Source organism: Caenorhabditis elegans, chromosome III (assembly GCF_000002985.6).
Source record: "Caenorhabditis elegans chromosome III".
NCBI lineage: Eukaryota > Metazoa > Nematoda > Chromadorea > Rhabditida > Rhabditidae > Caenorhabditis > Caenorhabditis elegans.
In genome coordinates this window covers 6,922,054-6,939,719 of record NC_003281.10, presented here as the reverse complement: position 1 = coordinate 6,939,719, position 17,666 = coordinate 6,922,054, and the positions used below count along the sequence as shown (strand labels likewise).

At 36.5% G+C, this 17,666-nt stretch overlaps 5 protein-coding genes and 1 non-coding gene across 9 annotated transcripts; 2 read left to right on the top strand and 4 right to left on the bottom strand.

The window, feature by feature from the left end:
* Positions 1-262: 262 nt before the first annotated feature.
* coq-2 (4-hydroxybenzoate polyprenyltransferase, mitochondrial) lies at positions 263-3,753 on the bottom strand. Of its 2 annotated transcripts, none has more exons than NM_181955.5 (8): positions 3,620-3,753; positions 3,470-3,576; positions 2,988-3,154; positions 2,822-2,943; positions 2,246-2,331; positions 1,987-2,120; positions 509-811; positions 263-460 (listed from the first exon to the last, which is right to left on the bottom strand). In NM_181955.5, the coding sequence occupies exons 1-8, from the start codon at positions 3,736-3,738 to the stop codon at positions 386-388; spliced, it is 1,113 nt and encodes a 370-aa protein (NP_871684.1). In that variant the 5' UTR covers positions 3,739-3,753; the 3' UTR covers positions 263-385. The 2 variants fall into 2 exon arrangements, with proteins under 2 accessions (NP_871684.1, NP_498513.2); NM_066112.8 differs by lacking the exon at positions 1,987-2,120 and adding an exon at positions 1,175-1,308.
* Positions 3,754-3,857: 104 nt separating this feature from the next.
* On the bottom strand, positions 3,858-7,719 carry byn-1 (Cell adhesion protein byn-1). Its single transcript, NM_066109.6, has 10 exons — positions 7,566-7,719; positions 7,384-7,496; positions 7,231-7,336; positions 7,023-7,178; positions 6,843-6,976; positions 6,705-6,794; positions 6,509-6,653; positions 6,367-6,462; positions 6,085-6,318; positions 3,858-4,192 (listed from the first exon to the last, which is right to left on the bottom strand). Exons 1-10 carry the CDS (start codon positions 7,713-7,715, stop codon positions 4,067-4,069), a joined length of 1,350 nt encoding a protein of 449 aa, NP_498510.1. The 5' UTR covers positions 7,716-7,719; the 3' UTR covers positions 3,858-4,066.
* F57B9.8 (Tyrosine-protein kinase) lies at positions 4,401-6,059 on the top strand. Its single transcript, NM_066110.6, has 6 exons — positions 4,401-4,498; positions 4,546-4,764; positions 4,810-4,974; positions 5,022-5,333; positions 5,378-5,662; positions 5,713-6,059. The coding sequence occupies exons 1-6, from the start codon at positions 4,442-4,444 to the stop codon at positions 6,007-6,009; spliced, it is 1,335 nt and encodes a 444-aa protein (NP_498511.1). The 5' UTR covers positions 4,401-4,441; the 3' UTR covers positions 6,010-6,059.
* A 47-nt stretch (positions 7,720-7,766) lies between the features above and the next one.
* inf-1 (Eukaryotic initiation factor 4A) lies at positions 7,767-9,586 on the bottom strand (the record flags this gene model as incomplete). 2 transcript variants are annotated; one of them, NM_001027452.4, is made up of 5 exons in its annotated part: positions 7,767-8,335; positions 8,391-8,642; positions 8,695-9,114; positions 9,199-9,471; positions 9,521-9,586. In NM_001027452.4, 5 exons carry the CDS (start codon positions 9,581-9,583, stop codon positions 8,135-8,137), a joined length of 1,209 nt encoding a protein of 402 aa, NP_001022623.1. The 2 variants fall into 2 exon arrangements, with proteins under 2 accessions (NP_001022623.1, NP_001022624.1); NM_001027453.4 differs by lacking the exons at positions 8,695-9,114; positions 9,199-9,471; positions 9,521-9,586 and having other exon boundaries at positions 8,135-8,335; positions 8,391-8,537.
* A 227-nt stretch (positions 9,587-9,813) lies between these two features.
* On the bottom strand, positions 9,814-9,834 carry 21ur-13014. Its single transcript, NR_052415.1, has one exon.
* Positions 9,835-10,894: 1,060 nt separating this feature from the next.
* On the top strand, positions 10,895-15,749 carry flap-1 (Leucine-rich repeat flightless-interacting protein 2). 2 transcript variants are annotated; one of them, NM_171879.7, is made up of 10 exons: positions 10,905-10,996; positions 11,044-11,160; positions 11,895-11,954; positions 12,004-12,093; positions 12,137-12,310; positions 12,485-12,561; positions 14,138-14,364; positions 14,841-14,920; positions 14,970-15,074; positions 15,239-15,620. In NM_171879.7, exons 1-10 carry the CDS (start codon positions 10,910-10,912, stop codon positions 15,341-15,343), a joined length of 1,122 nt encoding a protein of 373 aa, NP_741208.1. In that variant the 5' UTR covers positions 10,905-10,909; the 3' UTR covers positions 15,344-15,620. The 2 variants fall into 2 exon arrangements, with proteins under 2 accessions (NP_741207.1, NP_741208.1); NM_171178.7 differs by lacking the exon at positions 11,895-11,954 and having other exon boundaries at positions 10,895-10,996; positions 15,239-15,749.
* Positions 15,750-17,666: the final 1,917 nt, after the last annotated feature.

Here is a 17,666-nt window from a genome sequence, read left to right as displayed (position 1 = left end):
TGAGTGAGCAAAAATGTGTTTGGAGCACAGTTTAGGAAAAGTAGCAGGTAGGCAGGCACAACGTTCGAGTACCGACAAACACGAAGGTAAGCAGGGAAAGGCCTTATAGGTAGGCAGACAGAATCCTACCTATGCAGATAGGTAGAATTGTAGGTAGATTAGGAAAACTTCAATGTTCTCCAATAATTGATATTTTAGCCTATAAGCTTCGTATGATCACTTGGATTCTATTGTAATGTTGATGCAACAAATTTAAACAGAATAACATTTTCTACGTCTTTTCATTGTATTTATATTGGCAAAATTATTTATCATACACGTGGAATCACAGAAGCAAAATGAATGTTTCAACTATAAGAACTACTAAGTAATTAACTACTATATATTAGTTGGTGGTCACTAATACATCATCGAAATTCTCATCGCCGATGTTCTTCCTCGATTCTTTTGTTTTCTCGTCCTGGAATTGAAAAATTTAATGATAAGGACGAATAAGAATCTGAAAAACCTCTTTCAGCAACGTAGATGCAACTATTCCACTGAACAAGATGATTCCCATCCATGAGTTTGACTTGAACTTATCCCAACAATCAGATCCATTATCAATATCAACTGTTCCAACTTGCCATCCAAGTTGAGCTGTGGTGGCGGCAAGTGCCACGTAGTATGGCCATGTCTGATCACTCGCTATTCCACATGCTGTCAACGAAGCAACAGTACCGACACCAAATGCTGATAACCATTTTTTGGTGTCAGCTCCAAGGCGAAGAGCAGTCGACTTGACACCGATCATGATATCATCAGCTTTGTCCTGAAAACTAAAGTTATATTCGAGAATTAAACAACCGAGGTATTTCCCATCTGTTTCAGGAAGAATGACTTTAAAGGGAGCAGAATTTGTGACTTTTTTGCTTGAATAGATTACAACTGGTCCGAAACGACCGAATTTCTTAATGTGAAATCTCAAAAAATGTTCAAAAATTTTTTCTAGAACTAAATTATTAAGATTTGTACTTTCAGGTCAGTTTTAGTAAATTAAAGAAAAAACCCACAAAATCTACTTCCCTTTAATGCATGCGTTCGGGGTTACGGTAGGTATACGAAACGGACAAAAAACATCACAACAAGGAAAAACATGACAAAACAAAAGAGTCCCAATCCCCAAATAGGCCACCTGATGTGCATAGATAGTGTCGTAGATCAGTGTCCATTGAAGTGCAGCTGCATACATCCAAAACGGTGCACTAGACGACAAATCACCTTTCAGCGCACACCATCCAAGAAGAGCGCCCCAATTGAACGTGAGTCCTGTACTATGATAGAGAGAGTGTAAGAGATATTGAGAAACCAGGGGGAAGGTTTGAGGTGGAAAAAAGAAAGAAAGAAGCTGAATAAAGCTACAGTAACCTTTTTCTTTTGTGCAGATGCCACCCCTTTTCAACCACCATCACCGCAGCACGGTATGAGACTTTTTGTTTTGAACATATAATAAATCAAACAACCAATCACAACATTTAGATCCTACCGTAACCCGTGCAAACTTATTCATACCAATTACTATGGAGACGCAGGAAAAAAGTTCGTTCTGAAGCGCTCCGCCCCCAACCCCTGGGTCTCGTTAGGCTTCTGGCGGGAAAACCTTATTTTTATCATCGGTATACAAATGGTTAAAAAAAACCACGGTAAACTTGGAAAAACAGGAAAAGTGCTTCAAATTGGCGAAATTAACGAAAAACGTTTGATTTTTTTTCGGATTTTCCGCAAAATACCTAACGAGACCCATGGTTTGAGGGCGGAGCGTTGAAGCGTGGTTTCACACAGATACAAAATGACACTTTTCTGCGTCCCCATAATAGTTTTTGAGAGCTATATTCACCGAATTTCATTATTTTATCTTCAAAATTAATTTCAAGAAGCAAACTTTTGAAAATGGAAAATATTCTCAAAACTCTTCGAATACTTTTTTCCTGCTTTTCTTAGCTCTACCTGATGACTATAAATAGTGTCGTAGATGACCGTGTGCAGGATGGTGGCAGTGTAGAGTGGCAAAAAGATGCCAAAATCATTGAAATGGCCCAATTCTGCCCACGCTATCAGCACACTCCAGTTTAGGGTGGCACCTGCAATCGTACAAAACGACAGACTAGGTTTGAAACTCTGTGTACGTGTGTGAAATTTATTTGGAAGGAGACGGAGATTGGAGCCCAGCTTCTAAGATCTTCGGAGAATAAAAAATGAAACTAACCGAGAACAAATTGTGGCCAGTAGGTGAAACGTTTTGCCAAAGGATATCCAACGACAAGAGCCATTGAAGAAGCGCCAACTGCCACACTGAAAATATTAGTTTTTCGAATTTTTCGTCCTTCGAGAAATTCGGGCACTCCTTAATTTATAACAAATATGCAAGATTTTGTTCAAAAAAGTGCGGTAGCCGATCTCGACACGAAATAATAAAGAGTTTGTTAGCTGCAAAAGAGTATGCGCCTTTAAGGATTACTGTAGGTTGAAACTTTTCTTGCCTACGATTTTTTTTTAATTTGCCATCCGTTTTCTCGAATCTTTATGTGATTATTAATTGTTTCACTCGAAAGATTAGAAATGTTAAGGAAATATATGAAAACATCACACCAAGTTTTTAATAACAGTAATCCTTAAAGGCGCAAATCTTTTCGCATTAACAAAAACTTTCTTGTCGAGATCGGGAACCGTACTTGTTTTTGGCAAAATAATTCATGCGCATGCATTTCAGCCTCGTGGCTTTTGATAAAACTTTCATTTCGGATTCATCCTTCAACTTCGTAAATATTTCCACCGGCCTTACCTGTACCAATTCAATTGTAGCAGAATAGCAAGCGAAGAACTGAGAAGTCCTGCCAAAAGCCCAATTGCTTGCTTTTCAGTCAACGAGCCACATGCTAATGGTCTTAGTTTCGTTCGTTCAACCTGAAACAGTTTTCGGTTTTTTTTTACTTCTCATTTTGAAAAACCTTCTTATCAAAATCCTTATCCCACAAATCATTGATAACACATCCGGCACTTCTCATCAAAAAAGCACCAGCTCCGAACAAAGAAAGCATGTAGATAGATGGTAATTGACCAGCTGGAGTTGCCATTGCTATGCTCCATGTGCATGGCCAATACAGGAGCCAGGTACCTGAAAAATAAACGTTAAGGACTCAAATCAAACCAATTGCGCACGTGAAAATTTTTGCGCCGAAAGTACAGTACGTGGTCTCGACACGACAACATTTTGTTGAATGCAGAAAGGTGCGTGCCTTTAAAGATTACTGTAACTTCCAAACTTTCGTTGCTGCGGAATTTTCATCGAATTTTCAAAATCGATTAAAACTACAGTACTCTTAAAGGCGCACATTTGTTTGTATTTTACAAAATTAATCGCGTCGAGACTAGGTATCGTATTTTCGGCGCAAAACTCCCAAAACTTCGCGTCTGTGTAATAATAAATTACCGATAGGCTTGTCGACTCTCATCAGTTGAAGATATGGCTTCAAATTTGGCGGAGAAGAAGCAACAAGGCTACTTGCAGTTGGTATCAGTGACATTGGTTGTTTTGTACTAAAATTATAACAATTAAAATTAAAATTTTCGAATTCTGAACCTAGTGGAAATCCATCTTTTTGTTGATTCATCTAAACTATATGAAGTGCTTGTATTTGATCCAACAATGCAATTAATCGAATTGGATCTTCTAGCGATACCTATTGACCTGGTTATCATTTTTTTTTGACGAATCTGAAAACTTTCTCTCGTCAAAGACATGATAACATGAATTTGAAAAAACAAGCATTAAGTTAGGGACGAAAACCTTTGCTCTTTGAAACTAATACTTTGTATTTAGAAAATCAACAACAATTTCATTTGAATGAGGAAGAGAGTAACATAACCAACAATGATGAATAAAAAACAAAGAAATGAACAATTTTTGGGGAGGGGCGCGGGGAAACGAACAATAATGGAAATAGAAGAAAAGAGCAAAGCCTACGTGCAGAATAGAGTGAAAGCGGGAAATATTTCTCTTCTGCGTCTCTTTCTGTTTGTGTGTGATTTAGAATTCCATACTATCCGTCTTTCGGCCTTCGACCACAACTGAAGTGATAACATGTCCGTCTTCGGTTTCCTTGGATTCGAGCTCACGGCGAATTTCAGGCGAGATGAGATAGTGTCCATGGAACTATAAATTGAAATTGGTTAAAAACAATGGAAACATTGAACTCATGGGACCATAAAACTTCGGAAATTACCTGACTTAAACTTTATAATTATGAAAAAAAAATTTACGTGACCAATGATGTGAACCCATACGCCAGGAAAAAAATTAAAAAAAAGAAGAAAACACGCATAAGATCGATCAGAAGTGAAATTTTAATCATTTCGATAATCGTAGAAATTAATTCTACACTCTTTTCACATAATTGGCGCAATGGAGATCAATGAGCAACCATTCTTTCACGGACTTCTTCCACGAGAAGAAGTAAAGGTAATTTGAGAGTAATATTTATTTAAAAGGAGCACCGACTTTTTCAGCTTTTACTTCAAAAAAATGGCGATTATCTGATGAGAACGTCAGAGCCTCAAGGACAAGCACGTCATTTGATCATTTCGGTGATGCAGAACGAGACAAGTCAAGAAGTTGCTCATTATGTGATTCGTACAAGCGACGGAGCATATTCAATCACTGATAAAATTAAATTTGGAACATTGACTGAGTTAGTAAATCATCACAAACAGGCTAAAATTAGTGAGGTACGAGCGATTCATGCACATTATAGACTAATTATTGTTGTTCAGGAAGTTGCAAGCAGTGTTCTAGTGAATCCTATCGGTAGACAATCATGGGAACTGAATCACGCCGATATTACAATGACAAAAGTTCTTGGTGAAGGTGCTTTCGGAGAAGTAAAGCTTGGGACGCTGAAAATGGGATCGACTACAGTAGATGTCGCTATAAAAGTTGTGAGTTGGACTAGACTTTTATATAAAAAGTAATGACGAAACTTCAGGCAAAACTTGAAAAAGTGACTAAAGAACAAATCAAGGAGATCATCACAGAAGCACGTCTGATGCGCGGATTCGATCACAAGAACGTTGTAAAATGTTACGGCGTGGCTGCAATCGATGAACCATTGCTAGTAGTCATGGAGTTAGTTCCTGGTGGTGCTCTGGATAAATATCTTCAGAAGAATTCATCGGTACAATGGCCTGAGAAACTGGATATAATCGCACAAGTGGCAGCTGGTCTGGCATACATTCACAGCAAAAACATTATACACAGGGACATTGCGGCCAGAAACATACTCTATGGAAAAGGCGTTGTATGTTATAAATAATTTAAAAGTTAATAACTAATAACGTTCAGGCTAAAGTCTCTGACTTCGGTTTATCTCGAGTTGGAACGGAGTATCAGATGGATCCGAGCAAAAGAGTTCCAATCAGATGGCTCTCACCAGAAACGATCGTTTCCTTCCTTTATACTCCACAAACTGATGTGTTTGCTTTCTCGATTCTCTGCTGGGAGGTGATCGAGAATGGAGCTCAGCCGTATCCGGAGATGTTGGTGGTGCAGGTACATCAGAAGGTTGGACGCGATGATTACCGTATGCCGATTAGTCAAAAGGCTCCAGCTATGCTTGCCGATGTTATTGTAAGTTCTATTTCATTCCACTATTTTCATAGCAATGTGGAATTTTCCAGAAAAAGTGCTGGATTCGCGATCCTCAACAGCGCCCCACTATGAGCCAAGTTGTCCAGATGATGTACGAAATCACAGGAAAGAAAGATAAAACCTCGGTCAACAAGTCGACAGGACAGCTCCGTGCAAAAATGATGTCTACTGGACCAATGTCAGATCCGATGAGAGATAAAACTGCTAAAAAGACTGGAAGACGTAACAAGAAGAAACCGTCAAGCGCATCGAACGGTCCAGGTGGCAACTCTGGGCCTAGTTCGGGTCCATTGTCTGGTAAGGATTCGAGACTGAAGAAGCCATGAAAATAACTCTCCTAACTAGATGTTCTCGTGATAATAAAACTCGAAGTTTTAATAGTTTTTAAAAATTAAACTTACTCTGATCAGCTCATAAATAGCTGCCTTCTGCTCGGCATTCAAATCGTTCTTGTATCGCTGGCACAGTGCCAAAAGACACTGATGCCACAAAACTGGCATATCTCGTTCATCGGTTTTCAGACGAATGAAGTGATTAACGACTCCGTCGACTGCACGATACGGTAAAGCATACTTCTTATCAATGAGAGCTCGAAGAAACACGGAATTAGCTCCAGTGTATTCCATTTCGGCAATCTGAAATATCAACAGGTTTTTGATGAGATATTTTAAAACAAAAGTTACCCTAAGCATAGCAGCAGCGGAATGAAAAATTGGAATCGGGACTTTGGTGAGGACAGAGCTGAAGATAACAGCTTCACGAAGTGTACATGTTCCAGACTGAGAAAAAAAGAATATACATGAAAAATATTTAAGTTAAACTCACTTCTAATAATGGAAGAATCAATCCTTTGAAGAAAGCGGCAGGCTTGTAGATAGCTTTGCAGAGGGCTTGATACAGATGATAGTTAAGTTTCTTGAATTCATCAATGTCGTCACGAAGACGTGGGAGAAGAACAAGAGTGTAGAATCTGAATCAAACGGTTTTAGAGCTGATATATCTAAAATCGGCATTTAAATACCTCTGACACATTTTTGGGTTCATGTTCGACGCAAACAATCTTGTGGCTTGATACATAGCAGCAGCCGTCCAAGTTTCAGGCTTTGTGAGGCTGAATATGTTTTATTTTATTCAAATCCGATACTAACAGACAACTAACAAAAGAATTTGCTCCCAGTTAATCATTTTTGGAATGATTTTGAATGCTTTTGGGACTTTTCCACTGCGATATTTTGACATATACTGTCCAATCTGCTCATACATCTCAACTACTTCTGGGTCCATGTCACGCATCTGTAAACATTTTGTTATGCTTCAAGGCTCGATGCTTAAAAATTACATTAAACTCATTCGGATCAACTTGGCTGAGTGCAAGCTCTGCATCATTCTGTTTAGCTTCAATTTTGGCTTGAATAATATCGTAGAGTGTGGACATTTGGATAGCATCTTTTTTGAGGAATCTAGCCAAATCAGCTTCATCTCGAGGATCGAGTTCCTATAAATGGAGTTTAACATTATTATCACGAAGCTAAATAGATTTTACTTACAACAACTTGATCTTCAAATCCATTGTCGTCTTCTTCTTCATTATCATCATCATCATCGTCCGATTTGTCGCCGGATGCATCAGCTCCAAGCCAAGCTCCGCGTTGTCTGTAACAGAAATACTTGCATTGAATTATGATAAATTGTTTATTTACCTTTTTGGAACACTAGATGTGGCTGATTCGGTTTCTTGTCTTTCCAGTGCCTCTTCGAGAAGCTGCTTACGAGCTTCATTCAAGATTTTTGATGAGAGCGAATCAGGAACGAACTGAAACTAATTTTATGAACTCTCTGGTCAATGAAAATAATATTTAATTTTCCCTGAATATTTACTGACCTCGTCTGTCTGCGAGTCTTCCCTTTTTCTCTTCTGCTTTTCGCGAAGCTCATCTCGTTGCTTTGCAACTTTACCAGCTTCCAACTGGTTATCCAGTGGAGCATTGGCTGATAATTTGTCACCCCTTCCTTTCAAATTCCTTTTCACCATGTTACTGGAAATTCATAATTAAAAATTAGCAGAATTACGGTGTTCAATATATTCTGAAAGGATCAGAAGCCTGTTCATAAGATTTAAAATGAATGTAACATACGCAATTTCATTATTTTCCAGAAAAAGAGAACGCCAGACAAAAACATTTTGTCAAACAAAACCAAGGTGGCTCTATAACTTTTAGGGGGCAATACTAAACTCTAAATTGAAAGAGAATTAGAATGTTTGAACCAAGTTGGATGGGATAGGGCCAGTACTAAAAAGGGGTGATTAAAAAGATGAAATCACGCATAAAATAAAAATGTGGGACGGTGGGGGTGGAGGAGAAAACAGATAACATGGATAAATATGAGGAAACAAGAGGAAGGGAAAAGCGTGTGGAACAATCGTGGAGGGGATCGGAATTGGATTAAAATTTAGATGAGGTCAGCGATTGATTCTGGCATCTCTTCGATTTGAGTGGTGTAGTAGCTTTCAATTTCCTTGAGCTGACGAGCATCGTTCTCGGTGACGAAGTTGATGGCAACTCCCTTACGACCGAAACGTCCAGAACGTCCGATACGATGGATGTAGTTCTCACGATTGGATGGGAGATCATAGTTGATAACAAGTGAGACCTAAAATATATACATTCCATAGTATTGAATTATAAACACAAATATTTATACTTACCTGTTGTACGTCAATACCACGAGCCAAGATGTCTGTGGTGATGAGAACACGGGAAGATCCTGAACGGAACTCTCGCATAATTGTATCACGCTCAGCTTGATCCATGTCTCCGTGGAGGCAAGAGACTGTGAACTGATTTTCAGTCATTTTCTCGGTGAGTGTGTCGACCTTCCTGCGAGTGTTACAGAAGATGACGGCTTGAGTAACATTGACAACGTTGTAGAGATCACAGAGGCAGTCAAACTTCCACTCCTGAAAAAATGGTTCATGAAAACAATTTCTTAGACTGGGCGAGTAAACTTACATCCTTTTGAACGTTGATGTAGAACTGTCTGATACCTTCAAGGGTGAGCTCGTCCTTCTTGACAAGAATGCGGATTGGATTGCGCATGAAACGATTAGTGACATCAAGAACTTCAGATGGCATAGTAGCCGAAAGAAGGACTACTTGAACGTCTTGTGGCATGGAACGGAAAACCTCGTAGATCTGATCCTTGAAACCTCTAGAAAGCATTTCGTCGGCCTCGTCGAGAACGAACATCTTAATTCTGGATGTGTCAAGAGCATTTCTATTGATCATGTCTCCAACACGTCCTGGAGTTCCGACAACGACGTGAATTCCGGCTTCGAGTTTTCGTTGATCGTCGCGAACACTGGTTCCACCGATACATGGAAGAATGTTAACGTTGAGGTACTCTCCGAGGGCGCTCATGACCTTTTGGATCTACAAAGAAAGATTTTGAAAAGTTTTCTTTAAAAGTATCTGCTAATAATCTATAACTAAAATACACTGAGTGAGAAAGTTTACCTGTTGAGCCAATTCTCTGGTTGGGGCCATAACGAGAGCTTGCACGTGTGGATCCTCGTGGTCGATTCTCTGAAGAATAGAGACCGAGAAAGTTGCAGTCTTTCCAGTTCCAGATTGGGCTTGAGCGATGACGTCCTTTCCAGTGGTGCATGGAACAATTGCGCGCTTTTGAATAGCAGATGGCTTTTCGAAACCGAATCCGTAGATTCCGCGAAGAAGCTCCTCCTTGAGCTCCATGTCGTCGAAAGATTCGACGACTTGATCATAGTTTCCCTAAAATTGAATGTATTCAAATTATAATAAATTATGTACATTAACTAACCTCGATCAAGCCGTCGGCATCGACCACCGAAGATACGTTCACATCATTTTTAACATCGGTCATGACAGGTGGGTTGAAAAGTTAAAAATTAACTTTTGGAAGTGCGATTGAGTTTCTGAAATTGAAGTAAAATGAAATTTCGAAAGTATTTCAGCATTAAATACAAAGATAAGGGTGTTGAAATAGTTCTTCAATAATAATAATTGCGAAATACAGTATCTCAATCCTAAAATTTTCGAATAAACCCATCCAAAAGAAATGAAAGAAAAGTTTCGACCTAAAAACCTTTGTTTTTTTGAGAAAAAGCATTTGAAATAAATATATTCTTAACACGAAAAGCATAAAAAACGTTTAAAAAAGCTTTAAAATCTAAAAAGAGGCTAAGAAACCGCCCCAAAACCGGGCCAAATCATTCGAACAAGAGTGACGGGTCTCGAAGCGAAGAGAGTGTTCATTAGAGCGCACATTCATACCATCAATTTTTTTTGAAGAAAAATGGCTCTTTTTTATTTGACCAATTCAATTCTTTATAATTTTTATGTACATTTGGTTATACACATTTTTGAATTCATTTTTAAAATAATTTTAATGATATAGATTCAAAATCTATACTTTTTCCGTTTTTTGAATGCAACCTGCGTAAAAAAAAGACGAGTAATCACTAACACTGACGACAGTGACATGCACTTAAAAGTGGTTCGAAATTTAAAAAATTAATTTGGATTTTTGAAGCCAAAGTAAATAATAAGGAAAGTTAGAAGGCTGAGTGTGTATGAGGTCCTCATAAAGAAAGTGAGAAATGTTGGTTGAACGATGAGAGAGCACAGCGAGCAGACTGGTCAATTTAGGCAAATGAGCGCGACGAATGAGAGTAAGAGCCGTAGAGAGCACAGCGTGCGGTGTTCCAGACGCGATGAATAAGAGAGAAACGAGAAGAACACCATCTGCTCTTCAAAAACACCTGTTGACACCGAATTAGGGGCTTGGTTAAATGCCAAAAACTGCATTGTTCGTGGATTAGGAAGAAATTGACCTATGTAGACTGTTTTGTATTGTGAACAAGAATAAATATTAAATACAGAGAAGAAAAGGTATCTGAAATCAAATAAAAAAAAGAGATCAAATTCATTGTCATGTTCACAGGCCATAAAAATCCTGAATTTTGCGGAAGGCTGTTCTCCCTCATTTCCCTCCTCCTCACTCAACCCTCACACATATTGACATAAATCTCGAAAGACGGAATCCGCGCGGACACAACGCGCGTTGGAAACATTACACTCATTTTCACTGCTGCTTCCTCTCTGTTCGTTATTGATTTTTCGCCATTTAAAATATTCAAATTCTCCTTTCTTGTGCACACACCATAAACACATACAATTTTCAGAAATCATGAGCTCATACCCATCCAGTGGTCGCCGGCGACCTATCACCCGATCAGAAGCCGAAGAAAGAGCATTAGACAAAATTTCCAGAGAGGTATCTTAACAATTTGAAAAATTCGAATTAAAAACTAAAAGTTTTAGGCGGAAGCTCGAATGAAATTGAAACGAGAAACACGAGAACAAGCCCGACAAGGAAGATATCAGTTGTTAGAAAAAAAAGTTGAAGAAGATGCGGAAGCTTATCGTCATGATACTGCTGTAAGTCGATTATTAACGAGAATGCACGTTTGACGTTGAAGTTTTACTCTCGAAACTACGTTTTTCATTTTCAGTAACCCTTCGTTTTTAATATTAATAAATTTTCGTTGAAAAAGTTCAAAAAGTATCCTGATTTCCATAAATTATTCTTGATTTCTTTTAAAGAAAAACTACATGTTCGTTATTGATTTTTCACGCAAAATTAAGATGCCCTAAAATAAAGTTTCTTAAATGTTTTTATAATCAAAAAATCTTGCGAAATTAATTATCCTAGAAAATCAAAAATAAATTTCGCTATTTTTCGTCCAAAATACGGTACTCTTTCTCGACACGACAAATTAGTGTTAAATAAAAAAAAGGACCGCTCCTTTAAAGAGTACTGTAATTTCATATTCGAAAAAACAAGGAAAAAAAATCGTTGAAAATACCATAGTAACGAAAGTTTCATATTACAGTACTTTTAAAAGGTGCATACCTTTTTTATTTAACAAAGCATTGTCGTGTCAGGACCTAGTACCGTATTATTTGCGCAAACTTTCGCGACTGGGTAATATAAACACCGAAATTCCTGGAGATCCAAAAAATGTTAGTTCGTAGAGTTCGAGTTCACTACTGCCGTATTAAAAAAAATCTAAGTTTTTAAATTAATGTCTAACTATTCTCGTGTTACTTTATATTTTAACCCCAATTAACATAAATTTTCCTTTTGAGAAACTGTTTGTTGTTAATTGCAGTCAACATCTAACACGAATGGAGTGTCATCCCAATCTAATCAGACACAGGAACAGTTGCATGTGAGTGATCTAAATTGTTTTTAACAATATATAAATTCATAATTCACAGGATAAAGTGATCGAGCTCCAAGATCGTGTTCAACAAGTCATGTTTCTATATTCTCAACTGGATAATGAGAAATCAACGTTACTTTATGAGGTGTTTTATTCGAAAGTATTTATGAAAAAATCTTAATTTCCAGGTTGATCTTCTGAAAGATGAACTTGAAGAGAAGGATGCATCCTTGAATTTATCATCTCGAGAATGTCGTGATCTTACGAGTGAAGTTAAAGCTTTAAAACGGACCATCGACGCGTTACACGCTTCTCAACAGCAGCTGAAACAAGAAATTTCACAGCGAGATCAGCTTATACAGGTGGGCGTATAATTGTTAAAACCAGCAAAAGATAAAATCGATTTTAAAAAAACCTGAGAAGCTAGGAAAGTCCTTTGTTCTGATTTCAAGAGACTCTTTAAAATATACTTAATATTGCAAAGCAAAATTTAAATTGGGGTTTTACTCGTATTGCTCTGTAAGTAATTATTTCAGGAAAATGGTCTATGTCTTGTCGAAGAAGATCCGGATGATGAAGGATCCGAATCAACGAATAACGCTTCTGGAGAAATGTAAGTTTTTTTTTTGCATGAAACTGGTTTTAGTAATTTCTGAAACTAAAATAAAAATTTCGGGCCAAAAAATTAAATTTATAAAAAACCAAAAAAAAAAGACCAAACCGATTAGAAACCATTAAAAACCACATTTTTCTAAAAAAATTTTTTTTGCAATATATGAAAATTTTTCGTCAAAAAAGCATTCAAAAAAAGTCTAGAACTGATTGAAAAAGATAGAGTCACTTTTCCAAATATATTTAGAATACTCTGTAAATTTTCTTTCAAGTTTTCGAGAAAAAAATTGAATGCGTATATTGAAACTGACTGTAAATGCTAACAGTTTCTTTAATATATATGATGTTAGGTTTTTAGTATTATAGAAGTCACTTTGAACAATTTCCCCACTAAAAACCGTTATTTCGCCTTTAAATAATACCTTGTTAGAAGGAAAAAGCCAAATTCTAAAATATGAACAATTTTTCGTAACTGTGATGTGCCACGCGTTGACTTCATGTTTGACTTTTTCAAATATCTTAGTGATTGGTGATATTATAACTAAGAGTATTCCGATGGTCCCTTGGACTTTCAAAACTTTTCAACATTTTTTCTTCTAAATTCGTCATCATTGCATTGTTTGATTAGGAAGGAGACGGCCATGAAAAAGGGAAAAATGCGATGAAGTTGTTGTCCGTATGTCTTTTTCGTTCATTAAGCTTAATCAAATGTCTTCATCCTCTTCTTTTTTTCCCCTATCATCATCATTGCCGCCTTCTTCTGAAAATGTTGATGTCTCGAAAATCTTGGAGAATAAAATAAAATTATTCCAAAGAATGCGCGATGTGCAGCAAAAAAGTCATCGTTGAGAAGAACAAACACTAGAAACATTGAACCATTGAAATATTGATGAATCACGCGGCGCGGGAGGCTTCTAAATATAGATACGGCTTTCTTCAAAAATGAGAAGATGCAAAGAGGTCAACATTTTGTTTGACGTGAGAAGTTTTGATCTTAGTTCTTTCGGGATTTAATTGATCTCAGAAAATTAGTTTGAAACGGAAATAAAATCACCGAAATTAAAAAACCTTAAAGTTTGGTTTAAAACTAATCTCTGCTGTAGTAAATATTTTTTTTATGAAGACACAACGCTTTTCTTCCAATTCATGTTTTTCATTCTTGAAATTGGAATTTTTTCGAAAATTCCACAATTGCCGAATTTGTATTCGGAAATCGGTTCTTTCGGCAATTTCAGAATTATCAAACATTTGGATTGTCGCCCATCCACAAATCACCCTTTACCGGCCCCTTGTCTTGAATAACTGTTTCCCTATACATCTTGGAACGAAAAAAGTGTCTCGGCACTTTTCGTCAATGACGCACCCCTTTCTTCTTGTTCATTATGTTCTGAATCCATTAGCATTAGTAGCTCCCCGGGGGATCGTTGATTGAATCGAAAATTCGTTGTCGGCACAAAAAAGGCGCGACACTGCGTTGCCGAATTAGTAATGCTCCCCCACGCAAGAGTTCTCTTGGCATTTTTTAGTTGAAAATTAATTTGGTGGTACTGTATATGATGGAAATACTTTTTTTTCAGAAGATCTGGACCATATCTCTTCAAAAGAGAAACGATTCGACTGGTTGATCGAGTGGTTCCTGGTGCGGCGAGTCTTGATGATAAAATCCAGAAACTTGTTGATACGAACAAAAAGATGCGAAAAGATTATGAGGAGTTGGAACAGACAATTTACACGCAACGACATGCTCGTAATGCACGAGATTCGGCAAATGTGATTCCAAATCAAGGAGTTGATGATGTTAACAGTAGGTTTTTTCGTAAATTTTGCATAATAATCAGAAAAAAACGGTGGTGATTTCCCGATACTTTGAAAAAATTGAAAATTTATCTTGAAAGTTTAGCCCTTTTTTTATTTTTAAAGGAAAATTGTTTTTTTTCATCAATATAAACAAAATTTCATTAGAAAACAAATTTTCTAATAACAAAAATTGGCTTTATCAATTTTTCTATTAGATATGTTAAAAAAAACCAAAACATCAAAAATTTTTCGACGACGCCCATTTTTGATCAAACAAGAGAAGAAATTATTTTTGTTTAAAAAAAATGTATTTTCAAAGGATACATACGGGAGGACATTTTGAGGCGACAATTCAGTAAGATATAATTTTCATTTTTAGACGTTGTGATTGAGATTGGTTAATTTTCTGTCCTAAGTTTCTCAGCTATTTATGATTTTTAAAAGAATAATTGAACATTTTCTAAAAGCTTGCTTGGATTCCAGAAGATGCCGCCAAACAGCTCGCCGAGATGAAGCTGAAAATGCAGGATCTGGAACGAGAAAATACAAATCAACAAGGAAATGTGAGATTCTAAATTGAAGAAGTTATATTTTCAAACATTTATTTTGCAGGTGATCAGAATGGAGGGGCAAATGAAGCGGTACAAATCAAATGCAGATGTAGCTGAAAAAGAATTGGACGAGTTAAAAACTCAAATGAGACAAACAAAGAAAGAGGTACGATCAGTTTCGTCGAAAAATTTTTGCCGATTTTCTAAAGATCGAATTTTTTGAAAATATTGTTAAAAAACAAAAAAATCGAAAAACTACCTTTTTCGATTTATTTTTGGAAAATTAAAAATTATTCTGCGAGAAAAAAATCTAATTTGTAAATTTTGCAGCTTCGAGACAAAGAAAACGCGTTAGACGAGCAAAAAGAAACCAATAAGCATCTCCAAAGTCGGCTGGAAAAAATGAGAATGCAAAGAACCGGTCGCCCATTATAGGATTTGTGCCAGTTAATTTTTTTCATCATTTTTTAATATTTTCCCCCACAAGGTGCTTTATTCGTATTGCCATTATCACCCATCCTAAAATTTTTTAGACATAATTTTTCTGTTCTCAGTATTCTTTTTTTTTCACCATAATTTCTTCCCTGTATGTTCATGTTTTTAGTGCCTTTATTGACTAATGTTTCGAAAGTGTCTTGTAGAAATATGTGGGTTTCCTATTTAACTTTTTTCTTTGTTGCTATTACTAAATTTCATATAAATTTATTGTCATCTATTTACATCCCCTATAATCTGAAAACTTCAAAATACCAAAAACTTCATCTCAATTCACTCTCTTACCAAAACACCCGTCATTTTTCGTTAAAAAGACTCGCCGCTTCGTCATCATCATCCAATTCATTTAAACTTCAAATTCGCGCTCTAATCAATCATCGGTCGCCTTGTCTCTACGATGAGCTGGCGTATCTTTATAATATTCGGGAAATAGATGGAGACGAGAAATGATCTTCGATAGCTCACAAGAACATACGTGGTGACATAGAAGGGAAAAATTGGGAAAAGCCATCATTTTTCGGAAGTTCAATGTTTCAAATTTGAGTTTTGATATATGTATCTTACTTAAATATTGAGCAATTTGTTGTGCAAGTTTAGGTCCTGACACGTGCAAAACTTTTTACCTACCGTAACCACCCGTTCGGTGGATTTTTTTTTTGTATTTTGCAGTTTTTCTGTATATTTAAATCTCTATATTCATATAGGATTACTGTGGGGTTACAGTAGTTTCGGGGAAAAAGAGTTGAATGTTTTGAATAGGCATTTGGTTAAGAGTTAGTGGGGGGGGGGGGGGGGGGGGGATATTACTGTGGGTTACTGTTGTTTTGGGGGAAGAAGAGTTTTGAGCTTTTGAAGAGGTATTCAGTTGGAAGTTGGTTTGGATAATGTATTTAAAGGTACTTTAGAAGTTTTTCATTATTTTTGCTTCCGGAATATTCGAATATTTTAGTAGTTTCTTTAAAATTTTCCAGTAAAAAAAATCAGAAAACTCTAATGTTGTCTGTGAATTTTCTGAAACGTATATCCTATCGAGAGAGAAAAAAACCTGTGAAAATGCAAATTAATCGATAATGTTCCAACTTTTTTTTGGTGAGACATTTTTGAATGATCAAGTAATAGACATTTATTTTTGATACATTATAAATTTTGCCAGTCGCTGGTATATCTACATATATAAACAATATTCTTTCGAATAAGTCAAAAAACGTTTTGAGACCTATTTCCTTAAAATAATCATTGACCTAGTGTTTCCAATTATAACTCTTTTTTGATTTTCCACACGATTAAACACATGGATTCTTGAACGCCTCTTTGTTTGTTTTCCTCTAGATTTTCAGCCCCTTCCGGTCATCTTTTCATTCTTTTTTGCAACACATACGGATCACAATCTTAATGTTTCTGAAGAAACGGAACAAGAGTGAAGAAGGGCACAAAATTCAATTAAAATTTATTTGCACAAGTCACGAAATGAAATTCCTTTTGTTATTGGCTAAGCCCACTGGCCGAGAATGCGGAAGAGCTCAATTAAATGGTCAATGATCTGATTAAAAGCCTGGAATATCTTACGCTAGTGATTTTTTGATTTTCATAGATCTTTTAAATCTCCGATTTCCTGTAAAAAAGGTAGAATGTGTAATCTTTCCCTCGCATATTAGGCAGTTTTCGGTAAACTACGACAGAAAGTTGTAGATTTTCCAAGTACCTGCCTAATCGCTGGCTTTCAGACTTCACGTAGTTTTATTACTTTCAGTGTAAATCATGAAATCGTAAATCATTTCAAGCAAAAACTCCTTTAGAAAATCTGACAGCAACATTTCGCTCCCCGTTGACATTATTTCGCTCATAAATTTTTCATCAAACTTTCGCCTTGCATTTTCTTGTTATTATATATCTCCAACATGAGCAAAATGAGCTTCATCAATTGGTGATTGTATTTTTCTTGACAAACTACCCAAATGTCAGTTTCCTCTCTTTAAAATTGACTCAATTTGTATCTTAGACACTCAACTCATTATGGATTTTTTCTTGCAGAACTTGCTTTATTTTCCTGCTCCTTGTTTTCGCCTCTTTTCTTCACGTGATTGTGAATGAAAAACAATATAAAAACAATGACGTGTACTTCAATCTAATTAGGTCATCTTGGAGTAGAGGAGTACTGTAGTGTTGCAACTACGCTCCACAAAGTGCAGAGATTTTTTAGACCGTTTGCTCGGAAGCTCCAAACAAAACTTCTTTGAAGTCAGCTCTCAAATTTTTGTTACTT

What these genes read in the sequence shown, in the direction of transcription:
- flap-1 (NM_171879.7), top strand. Translation starts at nt 10,910, where the DNA reads ATGAGCTCATACCCATCCAGTGGTCGCCGGCGACCTATCACCCGATCA. An exon ending in CTTATCGTCATGATACTGCT is followed by an intron (nt 11,161 to 11,894) that starts GTAAGTCGATTA and finishes TGTTAATTGCAG; the next exon opens with TCAACATCTAACACGAATGG. An exon ending in AGACACAGGAACAGTTGCAT is followed by an intron (nt 11,955 to 12,003) that starts GTGAGTGATCTA and finishes CATAATTCACAG; the next exon opens with GATAAAGTGATCGAGCTCCA.
- byn-1 (NM_066109.6), bottom strand. Translation starts at nt 7,715, where the DNA reads ATGGTGAAAAGGAATTTGAAAGGAAGGGGTGACAAATTATCAGCCAAT. An exon ending in AACCCAAAAATGTGTCAGAG is followed by an intron (nt 6,654 to 6,704) that starts GTATTTAAATGC and finishes CGTTTGATTCAG; the next exon opens with ATTCTACACTCTTGTTCTTC. An exon ending in CTATTTATGAGCTGATCAGA is followed by an intron (nt 4,193 to 6,084) that starts GTAAGTTTAATT and finishes TTCAATTTATAG; the next exon opens with TTCCATGGACACTATCTCAT.
- coq-2 (NM_181955.5), bottom strand. Translation starts at nt 3,738, where the DNA reads ATGATAACCAGGTCAATAGGTATCGCTAGAAGATCCAATTCGATTAAT. An exon ending in AAAAGATGGATTTCCACTAG is followed by an intron (nt 3,577 to 3,619) that starts GTTCAGAATTCG and finishes TTATAATTTTAG; the next exon opens with TACAAAACAACCAATGTCAC. An exon ending in ATAAGGATTTTGATAAGAAG is followed by an intron (nt 2,944 to 2,987) that starts GTTTTTCAAAAT and finishes AAACTGTTTCAG; the next exon opens with GTTGAACGAACGAAACTAAG.
- F57B9.8 (NM_066110.6), top strand. Translation starts at nt 4,442, where the DNA reads ATGGAGATCAATGAGCAACCATTCTTTCACGGACTTCTTCCACGAGAA. An exon ending in TTCCACGAGAAGAAGTAAAG is followed by an intron (nt 4,499 to 4,545) that starts GTAATTTGAGAG and finishes CGACTTTTTCAG; the next exon opens with CTTTTACTTCAAAAAAATGG. An exon ending in AACAGGCTAAAATTAGTGAG is followed by an intron (nt 4,765 to 4,809) that starts GTACGAGCGATT and finishes ATTGTTGTTCAG; the next exon opens with GAAGTTGCAAGCAGTGTTCT.